Genomic DNA, 16,637 nt, shown 5'->3' on the forward strand with positions numbered 1-16,637 from the left:
ATTCTTGTCAAATATGGGCCGATTAACAGATTATTAGGCTTTGCTCGAAGTTCAACTTTGCACAATTCATTAATACTTCTACCTTGCAAATCCTCAGCCCGTTCTGCATTCTGATTCACTATGGCAAGAACAGGTCATTCCACCAACATGACTTCCGGAAGACACAGGGCGCGTCAACCACAGTCTCAGAAGCTCACAGACAAGGAGATTTTGGAGTTGAAGAACTACCTTCCTGAGTGGACTGCCGCCAAAAGGAGTGAGAAGAGGGGGATTTTCACTGCCATAGCAAGGGCAGCCAGGTTGTTTGCTCCTAAGGTGGACCAAAAACAATGGAAAAAGAGGAAGCAGGTGATGCTCCTTTGTTGTGTTGAAAAACTAAATTTTCAACATCACATTTTTTCATCAAATCTTAGGTGTACAAGACTTGGTTGTTCAACAACAAGAAAAAGAAGGAAAGGAAGGACACCATCAAGTATGGGAGGAAATGGACGCTGTAGAGACTCATGCCTCTCATGGTGTGATATGGCAGTATTCACTAGGGAGTACACAGCACGAACTTGCAGCATCACTCTGTGTGCTATCTGCAGCTATCCCTATATGAGGCGCAGCTTTCCCGCGCAACGCGCGCCATGCGCGCACCTTTCCCGCGCTTTATGATGTATACGCGCGCACGCTTTCCCGCGCTTGATCGCCCTATAGCGCAAGCCTTCCGGAAGCATCCATCCACTGTCCACCAAGCTCTCTAGTGCGTGTATTTTCATTTCCCTTATTTACATATCATTCCACCTTTATTTATATCATGGACCCTTACTTACATATAGCTTTACATACCTTACTCGGTAACGCTTCGGCTCCGCGTGACAGCGCTTAGGCGCCGTATATAAGCGCCAGCATTACATACTATTAGGAACTTTCGAACTTTGGACTGGACCTCCCACTTACCCACTTACCACCTAGAGAATATAGTTGCAATCTATTCTTTGACACCTCGCGCTCACATCTCTTGTTATTCATCTATCATCACTTAAGCAAACTCACACTTACTCTCACTTGTTTCCGCTCACGCGCGCGCGCGCTTCCCGCGCCTCGCGCGTACCTTCGCTTTCCCGCGCCTCGCGCGTACCTGCGCGCTTTCTCGCACTTCGCATTGGCCGACCAGTAGCGCCTTCAGCGCCTACTTCCAGATCCTTGCTGCACTCGCTTCCCCTTTAGGGTCGAACGCACTTGTCGTCTCAGGTATAGCAGACTAGGCAATGCGCGACCTCACAACATTTACAGATACAGTTTGGAGCATCATTTGTTCCTCTCAGTATTGTTGTTTCTACAACGCCCAGGATGGTGGTCTACCAGCAGAAACGCGAAGAGGTGCTGAAGAGGATTGAGGACGAGTCAGGGGTAAAGCCCGGAGATCCTGGTATGTTCAAACATTATCAGGCGGCGGTGAAGAGAGTCATGGCTGAATTGGACGACGACAAGTTGGAGAAGGCGAAAGAAACAGCGGAAGAGTGGTCCAACAACTGTCCGCCTCCGGAGATACAAGCACAAGTCGCCCGTAAGAAGGGTCCGGCATATATGGAGCACTTTTCGAACGAGATGTGGAGGCAATGTGGGATGAGAGTTTTTGTGATGTCGGCTTGGAAGAATGAAAAGGGAGAGGTGCTGTTCGGGATGTGAGTACATTTACCCATTGACACGGATCTTTCATCTCAAAATATCCATGCAGGCATGATGATAACGAGGCCTTAGGAGATGGGGACAGCTTCATGAAGACGAAGGACTGGGAGGACATTGAGCCAGTGTGGCAGGAGTACGCGCAGGAACAGTTCGGTGAGTGTTTGAACCATGTATACCAGATTGAACATGTTGAGCATCACAATGATAGGTGCCGGGGCACGGGATGGAGGACGTCAGGTCAAGGGAGGTCGAAAAAGAATTCGAAAACCAGCTTTCAAACTCGAAATGGACAGGGAGGGTATGCCACTCCTTCCCGACATCACCGACACGAAACTTGAGGAGAAGAAGGCCATAGTGAGGGCCTTTCTTACATCGCACTATCGTGAGTTTCTCGTTGCATCATCTGACAAATTGTTCAATGCATGGACACAGGGATATGTTCCGGGAAGGACAAGGTGGTTGTACCATGGAGTGCCATTGTACAAAGTCAGGATGACTTCGTGGCCCGGACGTATCTTCTGGCAGATGTTGACTTGAAGGAGCCTTCAAAGCTGCAAAATTGGGACACGACTGCCTTGCTCCATTTCTGGCATGCTTGGCAGGAAACAGGAGAAGGTCCCACATTTCTGTTCAAAGCATGGAAGAACAAAGATGGGGACATGGTACCATCTGTCATATCTGGCAAGTCGCCCTCTCCTCAGACTAGTATAGTGAGAAAGCAGCAGAGGGTTACCATCCGAGGGCCTCGGGATTCGTCGACAGAAGCCGAGAGTGATAAGGAGAGTGCCACTAATCATACGGAGGATGATGTGGATGATGACCTGGCTGACGGGAGACATCCGCTGAAGAAACCCAGGATGGGAGGTCCTACACCAAAAGGGATGGCAGTCCCACATGCAATTCCAAAGCCTCGCCGGGCCAAGCCGGCCAAAAAAGGTGCATTACTGACATCAAGAATGGGCGACCTCCTTGCTGGGTTAACTGAAGACGCGACCAGAGAAGTTAGAGAGGATGTTGAAATGGAAGAGAGTATCACGCCGCCGGCACAGAAAAGGGGGCGGGGCAAGAAAGTCACAGTTGAACCATCCACGAGGACGACCCGGAGTAAGTTGCAAATGCCAGTAGACAGTACACCTAGAGTAACCAGACCACGGGGACGCACTTAATGTAGATATATCTTCCTGCCGTCATGTGTAATGTCATATGTGCTATTGTGTATATGTCAAAGTACTAACGACCTAATCTTAAATCCCAAATCTCCAGTACCAAGGCCCGAGTACCGAACCCCAAGTTCCGAACCCCCAACCCCGATCACCGAGTACCGAGTACCGAGTACCGAGCACAGAACACCGGGCAGCGAGGACTGAGTAGGTGGAGTATACAAGTACCAAGGACTAAGTACTGAGTAGGTAAAGTATCCAAGTACCAAGTACTAAGTACTGAGCAGGCAAAGTATACTGCACTGAACCCCGAGTACCGAACCCCGAACCCCGATCACCGGGCACCGAGCACCGAGTACCGAGTACCGAGTACCGAGCACAGAACACCGGGCAGCGAGGAAGGACTAAGTACTGAGTAGGTAAAGTATACTGCAATATGTCTACTATCAGACATTGATCGATATCTACATGTTACTTGAGTCCTCAAAGAACTCAATGAGGGTATCTAATACCTTCAGCATTTCGGAGGTTGACTCCCTTACCCGTTGCATCCTCCGGAGGTCCGCATCTGCTTTCCGCAGTTTGTCGCATGTTTCAGCCCATGCCATCCTGAATGGTCTGTCAGCCTCAAGAAGTTGTGCTACTGTAGGGGCAGGAAGATTTCCATGACTCTGTTCGTAATCACCCAGGCGATCTACAATTGTTTGAACTTGCAGAACATTAGCAGAGATAAATAATCAACTGTTGTATACATACTTTCAGCTTCATCATAAGATCCGATTGGCATGAACTCCTGAACCATGGCACGCAGTTCTTCATTGTTGAGTTCCGGCTCGGGCGATTGACATTCGGGAGTTTCTGAATTCGCTTGGGAGATAACATGAATAGAACACATGACATGATATGAATACACGTACAAGGTATGGGTGCCTCTGGTACAGCCGGAGTGGCCGGATGAGGTTCGGGAGTCGATTCATTCACTGGGGAAATGCCATGAAAAATGAACATGAGATGAAAAGAATAACCTCACCAGCCATAGGAAAATCGGGTACAGCCGGAGCATCATCAGATGAAATAAAGGTATCCTCCGGACCAAGATACAAGTCCGGGTCATCGTACAGGGCCAGTCCATCTGCCAGGGCCGGATATGATGGATCTGGAAATATGTGATGGATTTGCACATGTAGAATATGTACATTTGAATTGAGAAACATACCGGGAATCGCATTTAATGAATCCAAACCACCGGATGACCCAGAATCAGAGTCTAACTCATCATCCGGCCCAAGGTATATATCATCTAATGGATCTAAACCATGTAAGATCAATTCACTGAAATCAGCAGAAACAAAACATACCAAGGGACATCCGGGACTGGGAGGTCTCATCCACATCCATTGAGGTGGATTCAGTGACCGGAGGGTCATGAAATCTGACCCCAGGTTGAGAGCTCATGATATCTGATGAGCTGATGAACTGATGAACTGATTGATAACAGATAACGTCGAAGTTCAACACATGGCCGGCGATTGCCGAAAGTTGAACCATGACCAAACAAAGACAAACAATCAACGATTTTCAACATTGTCCTTCAATTGTATTGTTTCTTTGAAACTTCATTCTAGTGATAACAGATTTCACCCTGCTTTCAACATTCTCACATCTGTCAACTCAATCCAAATGTCTACTCCAGTTCAATCTTCATTGGCCGACCTCAAGGCATCCACTGCTCAACTTGTGGGCATCATTGCCGGCGCCCGGCACGTCCCGGCCGGCTCAGTGCACGTCCACATTGCTCTGGCAAGGCAGGTCACCAATCTGTTGGTAAGTTGCACTTATTAAATTAGTTTACCATTGATGTTTCTAATATCCGGGTAGGCTGACATCATCCGGGTGCATGAGAAAGGGGATTACATCCCTGGCATTGTGGCTTCCTGTTCTAAGGAGCTGATGAGGGTTCGTTCCATGACTCCCCAGGTGTTGCCCAACTGGCACAGCATTGGCCATGATGATCCCCGGGTGGCTAGACACGCCTGGCGCAAGCAGGTCCGTGCCTGGGAGGCGTTGGGTGACAATTCCTGTGATCTCCGTGTTGTTTCTAATCCTTCCACTGGCCCACTGACTGTCAATCTTCCATCTCCACCTGTCCCTTCCCCCGCACCTGTCCCTTCCCCCGCCACTGTCATTCACTCCCCTCCCGTCGTCGCCGGCAATGTCGCCGGACCTTCCGGCAAGACGACCTCCGAGTTCCGGGACAAAGGGAAAGGTAAGGCCATTTTTGTTGACTTGGAGCCGGAAGTCGGAGGGAGCAACAAGAGGAAGTCCCCCATGATTTCTGGACACTCCTCCCAACCTCTGAAGTCGGCGATGAAGGGTCACAAGCGTGTCAAGTCAACTGGACTCCCCAAGTCAAAGCCGTTTGTGGAGTCGGAAGATGATGAAGACCCAATTGTTCAGGTATGTGTTCTGGCTCATTTGTGACATGCTCTCAATTTGTTGTAGCCGATTTCGCATGGAGTGCCAGGAGGTCGTCCTTCCCAGCTCTCCACCATTGTTGTAAGGAAGCCCCAGTCGCCTCGTTCACCTGGTTCCCCCAAGAAGCAATCATTTGGGCCTGCTTCAGTAAGTCTGATTTAGTCGTCCAGAACTCATATACATATATGCTAATGTGTCCACAGCTGACTGCCGGCAAGCGTCCGGAGGTCATGGTGAGTTTTCCGGACAGGTCCTGGAACTCGCATGCATCATTCTTACTCATGCCCATCGCATTAGGAATCTCCCATCAGTCGTCCGGAGGCTCGGGTAAGTCTTACAAGCTTCGCCCGGAACTCACATGTGTACTTACAATTTATCAGGCAACCTCCGGCAGTCGTGCGGAAGTTGAGGAGTCCACTGGTGATACTTCCAGCGCTTCGGACGGTGACCCTCCGGCCACTACCACATTTGATATCACCATTCCCGGCCCAGTGAGTGCTCAATTAATTCCCCTAGTCCATCTACTAACGGATACCACAGAACAACCCCTGCCATTATTGCGTCAAGGAGAATTGGCCCTGTGCGACTCGTTTGGACAAGAGGTCCAGCCTCCCCTGCTTGTCTTGCATCCGCTGCTCCACCAAGAAGATCAAATGCAACCCGGCATCTCTGGGATCCCCGCCCAAACGGACCCGAGGGAAGTCTACCACTGGGACGGACGCGTTCCAAGACACCTGCCCCTGCTCCATCCACTGCTCCGTCTCCCTCCAGGTCAAGGGCCCGGACTCGTAGTCAATCTCGTGGCCCGTCCCGAACTCCGGCCATCCCTGCTGCAAGTACACCCCAGGTGCAGTCACGTGGTCGCAGCAAGACCATCACTACCAAGAAGACACCTGCACCCTCACCTGCACCTGCACCTGCACCTGCACCTGCACCTGCACCTGCACCTGCCCCTGCACCTGCACCTGCACCTGCGCCAACTCGTAAGTCACCCACACTTTTGATGACCGGCTGACCTTATTTTTTACTTAGCTGTTCGGTCTTCGAGTTCCGCAGTGCCTCGTGCAGCACTAGATGTTCCCATGCCGGATCTCCATTCCATGGCAATCGCGATTCGGGATGGTGCAGCTCGCATCGCTATTCTTGAGGCTCGGGTGCAGGAGCAGGATGCTAAGATTGATACCCTCCAACGCCTCCATGAGAGCCTCCGGCGCACGATGGTCGACCCGCACCCTTCATTTTCACTTCCGGACACACCGGCCGATGCAACAATCTTGCTTGATCAATCTGGTCCCCCCCCGTCCATTTCACCCCTCCCCTCCACACTTTCCAACCTCATTGATTTGGACATGTCAGTCATGGAACCCACACCCTTGATGGTTGAGGATGGATCTGCTATGGTAGGTCTCAATGTTGAGCCCACCCAAGTTCAGCCTGAGGGTCCACAATCCTCCGGTGAAATTGTGCTCCCGGATGAACCAGGCAACCTCTTGCCAGAATCCTCCGGCGATATTGTGGTCCCTAATGAACAAGGTAACCTCCTGCCAGAATATGATTCCTCTGATGAGGATATGGATGTTGAGGGGAAGGTTGATCTTCCTGGTGAGGAGGTTGCAATGGCTACATAATTGCTCAGTGATAGATGTACATAAATCTTTTTCAATGCATGTTACCTATGCCACAATTGAATGATTCAATAATCAGTCCCGATATCCAGAACTCGAAACTGTAGATTGAGGTAGATATCACCCTACACCCTAACACCCGAATGTCAAATTTTCAGTGCCGAACACCGAGTGCCGGGTGCCGGGTGCCGAGTCCCAAAGCCCGGAACTCAGGATTTGACATTTGAGACGAACGACATTTTTCAAACATGTTTCTATCAACCTCCGTATATCTATAAACATTTTACTAACCTCCAACCCCCGAAATATATTTTTGTTGTCTCATACCGAGTTCCGAGTTCCGGGACCCCCGAACCCCGAAACCCGGCAGTCCACAATTTCGGGGTTCGGGAGTTGGGTCCCGGAACTAGGAACTCGGTATGTGAGACAAGCAAAATATATTTCAAACACGGGTAAGTCAATGTGTCCGTCAATCAACTCGATTGTAAATTATATTTTATTGATCTCCCCAAATTTCCCAAGTTCCGAGTTCCGAGTTCCGGGACCCCCGAACCCCGAAACCCGAAACCCGGCAGTCCACAATTTCGGGGTTCGGGTGATTGACGGACACATTGACTTACCCGTGTTTGAAATATATTTTGCTTGTCTCACATACCGAGTTCCTAGTTCCGGGACCCAACTCCCGAACCCCGAAATTGTGGACTGCCGGGTTTCGGGGTTCGGGGTTCGGGGGTCCCGGAACTCGGAACTCGGTATGTGAGACAAACATATATTTCATACACGGGTAAGTCAATGTGTCCGTCAATCAACTCGATTGTAAAGTATATTTTATTGATCTCCCCAAATTTCCCAAGTTCCGAGTTCCGAGTTCCGGGACCCCCGAACCCCGAAACCCGAAACCCGGCAGTCCACAATTTCGGGGTTCGGGAGTTGGTAAAATTTGTATGGATAGATGAAAGGTTGATTTAAACATTTTTGAAAGATGTCCCATATGAAATGTCAAGTCCCAAGTTTTGATTTCCGGCTTTCTGGAGTCCCGAGTCCCGAAGCCCGAAGTCCCGACACCCGGAGTCCCGAAACCCGGAGTTCAAAATTCGGGACTTAACATTTCATATGGGACATCTTTCAAAAATGTTTAAATCAACCTTTCATCTGTCCATACACATTTTACCAACTCCCGAACCTCGAAATTGTGGACTGCCGGGTTTCGGGTTTCGGGGTTCGGGGGTCCCGGAACTCGGAACTCGGAACTTGGGAAATTTGGGGAGATCAATAAAATATACTTTACAATCGAGTTGATTGACGGACACATTGACTTACCCGTGTATGAAATATATTTTTGTCTCACATACCGAGTTCCGAGTTCCGGGACCCCCGAACCCCGAAACCCGACACCCGGCAGTCCACAATTTCGGGTTTCGGGGGTTGGTAAATCTCGGTTTGGGGTTTTGCACTGAAAAGTTGACATTTATACGTATCCAGGCTCACCCATATATGTACCCATCTATGTACAATTCCCCCACGTCAGCCCACCCATCTATGTAATACATCCTATGTTGGCCCACCCGTCTATATAATACATACTACGTCGGCCCACCCGTCTATATAATTATACCCCACCTCGGCCCACCTGTCTATGTAATAAATATTTTATCACACCCTCGGCCCACCCGTCTATGTAATACATCCTATGTTGGCCCACCCGTCTATATAATTATACCCCACCTTGGCCCACCTGTCTATGTAATAAATATTTTATCACACCCTCGGCCCACCCGTCTATTTGATATCCCTTTCGTCGGCCCACCCGTATATGTAATACTTTTTATGTCGGCCCACCTGTATATGTAATACACCCCGCGTCAGCCCACCCATCTATGTAATATTCCCCTACCTCGGCCCACCCATATATGTAATACACCCCGTCGGCCCACCCGTCTATATAACAATATTTGCCTTACATCTCTCTTCAGCCCAGCTGTCTATAATATCCTACTCTACATATTACCCTGATGGGCCCACCCATCTCCATGAATGATCATATTCCCCCAGCCCATCCGTCAACATCAAGGATATATATATCATTGGCATACATGGGCCCACCCGTCTCCATCGGAAATAATATGTGTCCCGGCCCATCCGTCATCATCGAGAATATACACAACATGGGCCCATAATCCGCTGGCCCGTCTCATACGGGATATTATGTAGGTCGGGTGGCCTGTATAATACGGAATTTGTCACTGAAGGGGCTCGCTGTGCAGAGTGAGAAAGCCTGCCAGTGCACCCCATGTTAGTGGCCAAAATCAAATGATGAAATTCAATCTTACTTGTTGTATGATGGCAGGCTTATTGATGAGCTTGAAGGCTTCGACAAACCATCGGACAGAACGATCACGAAGTGTTGGTTTTGTCACATCAAGTCAAATGTCGCCTGGGATCTTTCCAGCTGCAAGTTGAGATACTGTTTCTGAAACAATGTCACTGTGCTGCAGCTCCTTGATAGCCAGCTTGAGTGGGTGTTGAATGCCAACATCACAGGGCTGTGCAACACCAGTTGTGCCTGCAGGAACAAAATGGCAATGGATCCAATTGTAGTTGGCATCCAGCCAGGTGCGAAATGCAATAGAGCAATGAACAACCCAGCAATCGAGCTGCAGGATACATGGTTGATCAAGCGAGACACCTCGCTGCTGTTTCTTCTCCATCCAGAATGATACTAGGATCCCAATAACGTAGGTACACATGGTCTGGAATGTGGCCCAGTATGTGTCTGTATTTGAGAATACGAATTGAAAGTTCATGTCGAGTGCTTCATCGTAAGATGGTGCATTGGATGATGGAAGAGACCATTTTGATTTGCCATCGTAAACAATATGGAAGGGGAGAAGATCACCGCCTGCAGATATCCCAGTGAGAAGAGTACAGACACATTTCTCTTCCTGACCAACAATAGCAACTTGTTTCGAGCCGATCAGCTTGTATGTACTGCCACCTGCAGGCTGGTACACAATGTTGGTTTGGTCGATATTGACGAGAAACTCTGGATGTGTGATAACATCATCGCGGATTGTGAGAGTGAGTCAAAGAAACTGCTCTAAGCAGACATCGTCAATGTTGGGAGGCAGCTTTTGTGCTGCATGAGTTCCTTTGCACATGGTGTACTGCAGCTGATCATACAGAAATGTCTGCATCCATGAGTCTGAACATTTGAACACAGAGCCGTCTTTTGCTTTCATGGTGAAAATGGCTGGTAAGTCATGGCGAAGAACACCAACAATGATACCTTGACAACAAGAAGTGCTGAGTGCGATGCCAACTTGGCAAAGTGTGTGTATTTGGTGGACAATTTTCTTGACGGTGTCAGAATAGGGTGTAAGGATACTTGTTCATGTGACGACACCTGATGCCAGGTTGCCCCTCTTTGCATGTTCTACAACCCTGTCTTTCCACCTTGGATGTGATCCTGTGTGATCAATCCAATGACCAACAACTTGGGGCATGAGAGACCGACAACGTGAATCTAGTTGTCGTGCATGATAACATATGGCATGGGGTGACATCGTGAGTCCAGCACTGAGACTCACTGCTTTGAGAATCATTGGCCAAAAGATAGGGCTTTGCCAGTTAACGCGTTGAGCATCAACTGGGCTACAAACTCATTTTTGACCAGCATGCGATGATTTTTTTACTTGGTGAAGCTCCTCCTTGATCAAACGATGGGGGCATGAGAGCTCCACAAGAGACTGACTTGATTGGAGAGCGGATGTATCAGGATCTGACTTGGAGTGAACTTGGGTGTTGTTTTCAGAGGCTGACTGTTTCAACTGCAAGTGTATACATTAACATGCATGTTCTATTGATGACATTATCAAAAACACAAACCTCTTTTGCACGAGCTCGGTGTGCATGCTGGCGGTCCCTGTCATTTATACGCTTCTGGTGTTTATGCTCAGCATCCTTAAGTGCTCTCGAAAATTTGATGTCGTGTTGCTTGTCTTTGTGCTTGAGGTCACACTGATGGATATCGGCAAGATAATCCTCATGTGAGACGATGCCGAAGTGCTTGAGGAGTCCCGTCTTGGGCTCAGAAGGTGAGACACGATAATTAAGTGTGATTTTTGGACACGACTTGAGAGACTTGAGAGCTGTGGCCTGAGACTGCAGAGGGGGCAAAGAAGGTGTCAGGGATGGAGAGTGTGAGTAGGAAGTTGTGTGAGACAAACAGGGTGATGAAGGAGAGTAGTCTGACATATATACATCATTGTCCTCATCGTCCTTGGAAAAGTGACCATGGAGGAGGAATATGAGCTCCTGCATGTGAAGCAGGTCCTTTTTATCATCCATAAACAGAGGGGTGTCAAAGAGCTGGTGATGTATGATATTTATCATGGCAATTGCACACAAGTATGCATCTTCTTGGTGGCCATGAGGAAGTTCCACACCTTTCGAAAATGATGTAAAGCCATGCTCATGCAGCCACTTTTGAATTAAATCAACATCATCTCTCGGCCATGTCCAACCCAAAGAATCACCATAACATATTTCTCTGTTTTTTGCATCCACCAAAAAAACTGTCCAGTGTACGTCATTGATATTGATGGGAAATATAACAGACATGAGCTTTCCATCACATAACAAATCACCAAGTTCACGGATCCTCGTGAAGCCCCTGTCAAACATGTATCAAGACCATCGCTTTGCATCATAGTGCAATGTCTTCCCAAACATCAACTCTTCAACAACTGTTGTCTTGCAGAGATGAGTGTTGGACTGAATGCGATGTGAGATCTCATTGACCATGGCATCAACAAAGCGGCCTTTCATTGGTGTCGAGTCAAGGAATTCAGCAAGATCCAATGTCTGAAGGAATGCTCCAGGACCTCGCAATGCTGTGTCCCATCCAAGAGTCTGCAATGTGCAAGATATTTCATCAATTGCAGCAGCAAGCTCAATATCAGGACTACCAAGGCCACAGCGTGCCAACCAATTACATGCGAGAGACCATGTTTGCTTTGAGGCAACTGCATGGCCTACATCATACCAATAGGTAAGGACCCAGCATGGCAAATTGCCTGGAAAATGTGGGTCGCACACAGACTTTGCTCCGTCATGTACAGCCTGGTTGAATGTGTCCAGAAGTCGAGATGACAAATGGAGAGGTGGGATGGAGTGTTGGAAGAAGCTGCTAGCGAAATCGGAGGTATTGCATTTGACGGAGGAGAAAAACTTGCAGGTATTGAGTTTGGTGAGTGCAGGATCAAAATCAGGAAGAGTTGGTGTGGAGTTGACAAGAACAGAGACAGGGAGGCTCGAGAGAGGAATGAAATATGTGTAATGGGGAGGTAATTTGAGGAGGCGATCCTTCTGTTCTGCAGAAATGACACTAGGAATATCAACATCGTGTGAGATTGTGGGCACATCTGAAGCTGGATTGCTGTGAGGAAACATGAGTAATTGGTAGCTAAGACACAAACTGTGCGACACACACCTATAAATGAGCCAGAATTGAGCTGAGTATTGCCCACCCAAATGGCAGACTTCAAGCCAACACAGAAGTAGTGCGAATCCTCGCAAGTCTGGCATCGCTGGAGCCAACGCTGGTGGTCGACGGCTCGACGAACCTATTTTAGGTTGTGTCACACGTCACGACGGTCGATGAACATGCTACAAATGATTACATAATGTGGGGACGAATTTCCCACGAACCTAAGGTCGAAATTACACAGTAGACCTATTTAGGAGCGTGTGATCTACGTAGGAAACAGCTGCCTAGTACAGGAATTTCGCATTTTCCTGATCATCAAGTTCTTAGCCTATACTATGGGAAGACTGCAATACATGATTCGCACAGGTTTCATTAATCGGCGCAGGTATTCGGTTCGTGTGCGTATAAGTATAAGGCAGTGTAGTAATCATGCATTCTAATCTCACCGTACTCGTCGCTCATCACAGTAAGTCACCGCCTCTCTGTTCTGGAGTACTGAACGTGTTGCAAAGTAGCGGGGTGTTTGAAATTTGAATCGTGACTATCAGCAAGCCGGACCATTTCAATGGCGATTATCATTGCGTGCACCCTTATCACTATCTTAGCCAGCGTCTGGATGGTGAAACAACGATATCAGGCCGCAAGACAGTTGCCATTACCGCCTGGACCGCCTGGACGTTGGTTAGTAGGAAATACGATGCCAAAGTCATAGTAAGTCATTGTCAAAGGACACCAACATGATCTCTATCTAACCCCTCACGCAGTGCGCCGTTTCAATTCGCGAGATGGACAGAACAATACGGACCTGTGTTCTCGCTCAAACAAGGCCATAAGATTTTCATAGTTATAGGACGTCATCAGGTCAGCATAAACCATCTCATTGTCTAGCCAGACATGAAGTAGATCACATCATAGGCTGCAGTGGATATCATGGAAAAAGAAGGAGCAAATCTTGCCGACCGTCCGCGTTCTATTGCAGTGCAAGAGATATTGGCTGGCGGGTTGGGACTGCTCCTTGAGGGCTCTGGTGAAAGATTGCGCCGGCTGCGCAGGTACACATATTGTCTCTACCAGGTGCGATCAACGAGACTGAATGTAAAGCAGGGTCTTGCATGCAGGCATGCAACCCAAGGTTGCGGAGACCTACGAGCCCATCCAGACCAGGCATGCGAAGAATTTGGTTCTAGATATCTTGAATGATCCAAAGAACCACCAAGGTCATGCCATGCGGTGCGAACGCTAGCTCTTTCTTGCGCGGTACAGGTGGTAATCCGAGCATTTAAGTTATTCAGCTTCTGTGGTCATGTCCTTCACCTATGGAAAAATTACTCCGACCTCATATACAGATCCTGAAGTTGTTGCCGTCAACAAGACTCTTGCGCGTTTTGGTCGAGCTATCCAGCCGGGAGCATACCTTGTGGATGCGTATCCAATCCTGCGTTTCGTCCCAGGCTACCTGAGTCAGCTGAAGGCATGGCACCAAGAAGAACTCGCTCTTTTTAACGGGCAGTTGGACGCTGTGCGAAGACAAATGGTTCGTGGTTTTACTGCGACGACAAATTTCCTTACTCGTCACTGTGAAGCGTGCAAGGCCATCCTTTGCGAGGTTCATATTAGAGCACAAGAAACAATACCAGCTCGAAGACAAGGACCTGGCATACATTGCAGGAGCGATGTTTGGGGCCGGTTCTGATACGGTAAGCTCTTACATTGCATTGCGCCTTAAGTTGACAACTGTTGTAGACTTCGTCCGCAATCACAATTATGATGATGGCTGCTGCCACTCATACAGATGCGCAGGCTCGCGTGCAAGAGGAGCTCGATAACGTCGTGGGGCGTACGCGGCGTAGGTTATACCTTTTCTTTGTCCATCTACTGACTCACATAGCTCCTGATTAGTGCCGAATTTTGATGACCAGGAAATGCTGCCGCAGGTTACCGCGTTCATGCTCGAGAGTCTCAGGTGGAGACCTGTCAGTCTTGGAGGTACGTCTTATTTGAGCTGTGATGACGTGATAATGAACGACCACCTTGCACTACAGGCTTTCCGCATCGCGCGATTAAGGACATCGTTTGGAACAACCACCTCATTCCGGCGGGTGCGACTGTGATTGGGAACCATTGGTCAGTAGGCAATTATTTTTGTCCTCTCACCTTTGGGTCTGACGCTCGTGCTTCAGGGCCATCGCAAACGATCCTGAAGTCTTCCCGGAACCACACAAGTTTAATCCCCAGCGTTGGATCGACGACGCAGGTCGTGTGCGCAGTGATCTCCGGTTTTTTACTTATGGCTTTGGCCGCCGGTGAGTGGTATTCTTTATCTCTCTCGACCATTTCTTATGCCTTACTTGAAAATATCAGAGTGTGTCCTGGTCAACATGTCGCGAATCGGTCGGTCTTCATCACCGCGGCTCTCATTCTGTGGGCTTTCCACCTTTCGGAGAATCCTGGAGCGAAGATTGACACGCTTGCATTCTCTGACACTGCAAACATACATGCTGCTCCGTTTGAGATATGTTTTGAGAAGAGGATCGATGAGAACGTGATCAGGGAACTATGCGCACCGGGCAAATAAGAGGCGTTTATTCTAGAAACTTGAATCTTCGTGCAAAGGAGTTTGTCTTACATTCTGGAGTCTTTTCGTTGTCTATCCGACTCAAATTTCCTGTTACACCTGACTTTGTATATCTTCAGACAGGCACGATTATAATAATGAACTTGTACCCCTTGGTGTTACAACGCATCAAGTATCTCTCGATACACTCCAAATCGTAAGGCTGATCGTGAACCGTTTACAGACAGCCTCCGGACAGAATGAAGTATGGTGCTGAAGTCGTATCCTTTTACCATTCAATTATTCTGCCACCACCCATGCGCTTTCCTTTTCTAGCTGGCCAAAACGAAAAGCGGACAGCTTGACTTTGCTCTCAAAGTTGACACGGGTTTCATTGTGTCCTTCCCAGTTTCATGGTTCCGGTCACGGTAGTCTTTAACGTGGCTGACAGCCCCATCAACAATATTTTTTTTACCTTCACTTCGAAGCACCTCTGAAGCACCTTCTTAAGAAGCTATGTAACATCTCTCGCTTAATTCTCACTCGGCACTTCAAAGGTGGTTTCGATTCGCACAACCTGATCTTCTAGAACATGCCTGTCCTTCAACCCTTCGACAACTTTTCTTCTACGATCCTCCGCGAGTGACATCGGACGACGGGCACAATCAAGCCATCTTCGGCGGAACGAACCTTTTCGTATGTCTCAGTCTTACCCGTATGATAAAACTATGCGCCCCGTCGTTGAAACATCTCAGTCTTTTCCACTGGAACTGAGATGTAAGCCCCTACGTTACTCTTCGGGCACTCTCGCTAACAATACTACCCATAGTATACATTATCAGGTATACTCGGCTTGAGTGCAGCCTGTATTTTCCATCCATATATATCCGCGGGCACTAGGTCTCGCATAGGGTAGCTTAGCTCACTTGGATCACGTAGGTTCATGTACAAAACAATAGCACCTTTGTTCCGGAGCTAGTTCGATGTTTTAGCTATCTGATATGAACATGGGCTACAAAACACTGACCTCGGACATTAGTCTTGATTTTCCTGTACCAGAACTTAGCATAGTATGGCCTGTGAATGCCACCACCCCTGAACTTCATGTTGTTATTTTCAGGTACTCGTAGAAACCGTCCGCAGCCTTCCCAACGTTCAGCGATGTGAGAGAACGAGCGCGTGTGACAGGCGTGGCATACTATTTCCTGTAGTTCAGGGTATTGCTGGGGTATTTCCTGCGCCATGCGCATATCAAGCTTGTCTTTCAGGTGTTTGCCTTTGAGCGATATACTGGCCGCGGAGACAGTTTATAACATGATCGGGCTAAGCAGTCAGTCCGAGGAATCTGATCTTCACGAAGGAGCCAGATATTTCAAGTACGGTTCGATCGATCTTGACATCATGTTGTTGCGATGTAAGTGGCTGGAGTGTCATAGGAAGTTGATGAACCTGACTCGGCACCGAGGGCGTCGATGTATAATTGGTTGAAATTCTGAAGCTGTCCTGTTCGAATGGATTAGGATATTCTTGATTCAAGCGGCGAGTCTGGGACCACTGCGTTACTAGTCCGCGCTTCTATGCCATATCCCTAGGAGTATCATTCGAAGGGAGAGACAAAAACGAGACGCAGTTACGCGATTCCCACAAGGCATTACATAATT

At 48.4% G+C, this 16,637-nt stretch overlaps 7 protein-coding genes across 7 annotated transcripts; 5 read left to right on the forward strand and 2 right to left on the reverse strand.

Moving 5' to 3' along the window:
* Window positions 1-147: 147 nt before the first annotated feature.
* Window positions 148-746, forward strand: HD556DRAFT_1440253 (uncharacterized protein; the record flags this gene model as incomplete). The annotated part of the gene is made up of 3 exons (XM_041306082.1): window positions 148-348; window positions 414-493; window positions 551-746. 3 exons carry the CDS (start codon window positions 148-150, stop codon window positions 744-746), a joined length of 477 nt encoding a protein of 158 aa, XP_041163233.1.
* Window positions 747-1,335: 589 nt separating this feature from the next.
* Window positions 1,336-2,840, forward strand: HD556DRAFT_1462063 (uncharacterized protein; the record flags this gene model as incomplete). The annotated part of the gene is made up of 4 exons (XM_041308269.1): window positions 1,336-1,670; window positions 1,724-1,827; window positions 1,883-2,056; window positions 2,107-2,840. The coding sequence occupies 4 exons, from the start codon at window positions 1,336-1,338 to the stop codon at window positions 2,838-2,840; spliced, it is 1,347 nt and encodes a 448-aa protein (XP_041163234.1).
* Window positions 2,841-3,298: 458 nt separating this feature from the next.
* Window positions 3,299-4,289, reverse strand: HD556DRAFT_1440255 (uncharacterized protein; the record flags this gene model as incomplete). The annotated part of the gene is made up of 6 exons (XM_041306083.1): window positions 3,299-3,543; window positions 3,591-3,701; window positions 3,752-3,814; window positions 3,865-3,990; window positions 4,051-4,143; window positions 4,193-4,289. 6 exons carry the CDS (start codon window positions 4,287-4,289, stop codon window positions 3,299-3,301), a joined length of 735 nt encoding a protein of 244 aa, XP_041163235.1.
* A 159-nt stretch (window positions 4,290-4,448) lies between these two features.
* On the forward strand, window positions 4,449-7,017 carry HD556DRAFT_1351169 (uncharacterized protein). Its single transcript, XM_041302378.1, has 9 exons — window positions 4,449-4,658; window positions 4,713-5,291; window positions 5,337-5,456; window positions 5,513-5,542; window positions 5,607-5,636; window positions 5,690-5,800; window positions 5,850-6,031; window positions 6,081-6,292; window positions 6,342-7,017. Exons 1-9 carry the CDS (start codon window positions 4,515-4,517, stop codon window positions 6,935-6,937), a joined length of 2,004 nt encoding a protein of 667 aa, XP_041163236.1. The 5' UTR covers window positions 4,449-4,514; the 3' UTR covers window positions 6,938-7,017.
* Window positions 7,018-9,357: 2,340 nt separating this feature from the next.
* Window positions 9,358-12,520, reverse strand: HD556DRAFT_1440257 (uncharacterized protein; the record flags this gene model as incomplete). Its single annotated transcript, XM_041306084.1, has 5 exons — window positions 9,358-9,977; window positions 10,686-10,761; window positions 10,820-11,606; window positions 11,664-12,371; window positions 12,426-12,520. The coding sequence occupies 5 exons, from the start codon at window positions 12,518-12,520 to the stop codon at window positions 9,358-9,360; spliced, it is 2,286 nt and encodes a 761-aa protein (XP_041163237.1).
* A 518-nt stretch (window positions 12,521-13,038) lies between these two features.
* Window positions 13,039-14,997, forward strand: HD556DRAFT_1232135 (cytochrome P450; the record flags this gene model as incomplete). Its single annotated transcript, XM_041297487.1, has 11 exons — window positions 13,039-13,133; window positions 13,187-13,283; window positions 13,338-13,474; window positions 13,524-13,652; window positions 13,707-13,956; window positions 14,006-14,119; window positions 14,166-14,268; window positions 14,322-14,408; window positions 14,465-14,546; window positions 14,603-14,725; window positions 14,784-14,997. The coding sequence occupies 11 exons, from the start codon at window positions 13,039-13,041 to the stop codon at window positions 14,995-14,997; spliced, it is 1,431 nt and encodes a 476-aa protein (XP_041163238.1).
* Window positions 14,998-16,059: 1,062 nt separating this feature from the next.
* HD556DRAFT_1351215 (uncharacterized protein) lies at window positions 16,060-16,612 on the forward strand. The gene has a single exon (XM_041302379.1). It carries the CDS (start codon window positions 16,219-16,221, stop codon window positions 16,462-16,464), a length of 246 nt encoding a protein of 81 aa, XP_041163239.1. The 5' UTR covers window positions 16,060-16,218; the 3' UTR covers window positions 16,465-16,612.
* Window positions 16,613-16,637: the final 25 nt, after the last annotated feature.

Source organism: Suillus plorans (genome assembly GCF_016647745.1).
Source record: "Suillus plorans strain S12 chromosome Unknown HD556scaffold_13, whole genome shotgun sequence".
Taxonomy (NCBI): domain Eukaryota; kingdom Fungi; phylum Basidiomycota; class Agaricomycetes; order Boletales; family Suillaceae; genus Suillus; species Suillus plorans.

What these genes read in the sequence shown, in the direction of transcription:
- HD556DRAFT_1351169 (XM_041302378.1), top strand. Translation starts at nt 4,515, where the DNA reads ATGTCTACTCCAGTTCAATCTTCATTGGCCGACCTCAAGGCATCCACT. An exon ending in ATGAAGACCCAATTGTTCAG is followed by an intron (nt 5,292 to 5,336) that starts GTATGTGTTCTG and finishes AATTTGTTGTAG; the next exon opens with CCGATTTCGCATGGAGTGCC. An exon ending in ATATCACCATTCCCGGCCCA is followed by an intron (nt 5,801 to 5,849) that starts GTGAGTGCTCAA and finishes CGGATACCACAG; the next exon opens with AACAACCCCTGCCATTATTG.
- HD556DRAFT_1351215 (XM_041302379.1), top strand. Translation starts at nt 16,219, where the DNA reads ATGCGCATATCAAGCTTGTCTTTCAGGTGTTTGCCTTTGAGCGATATA.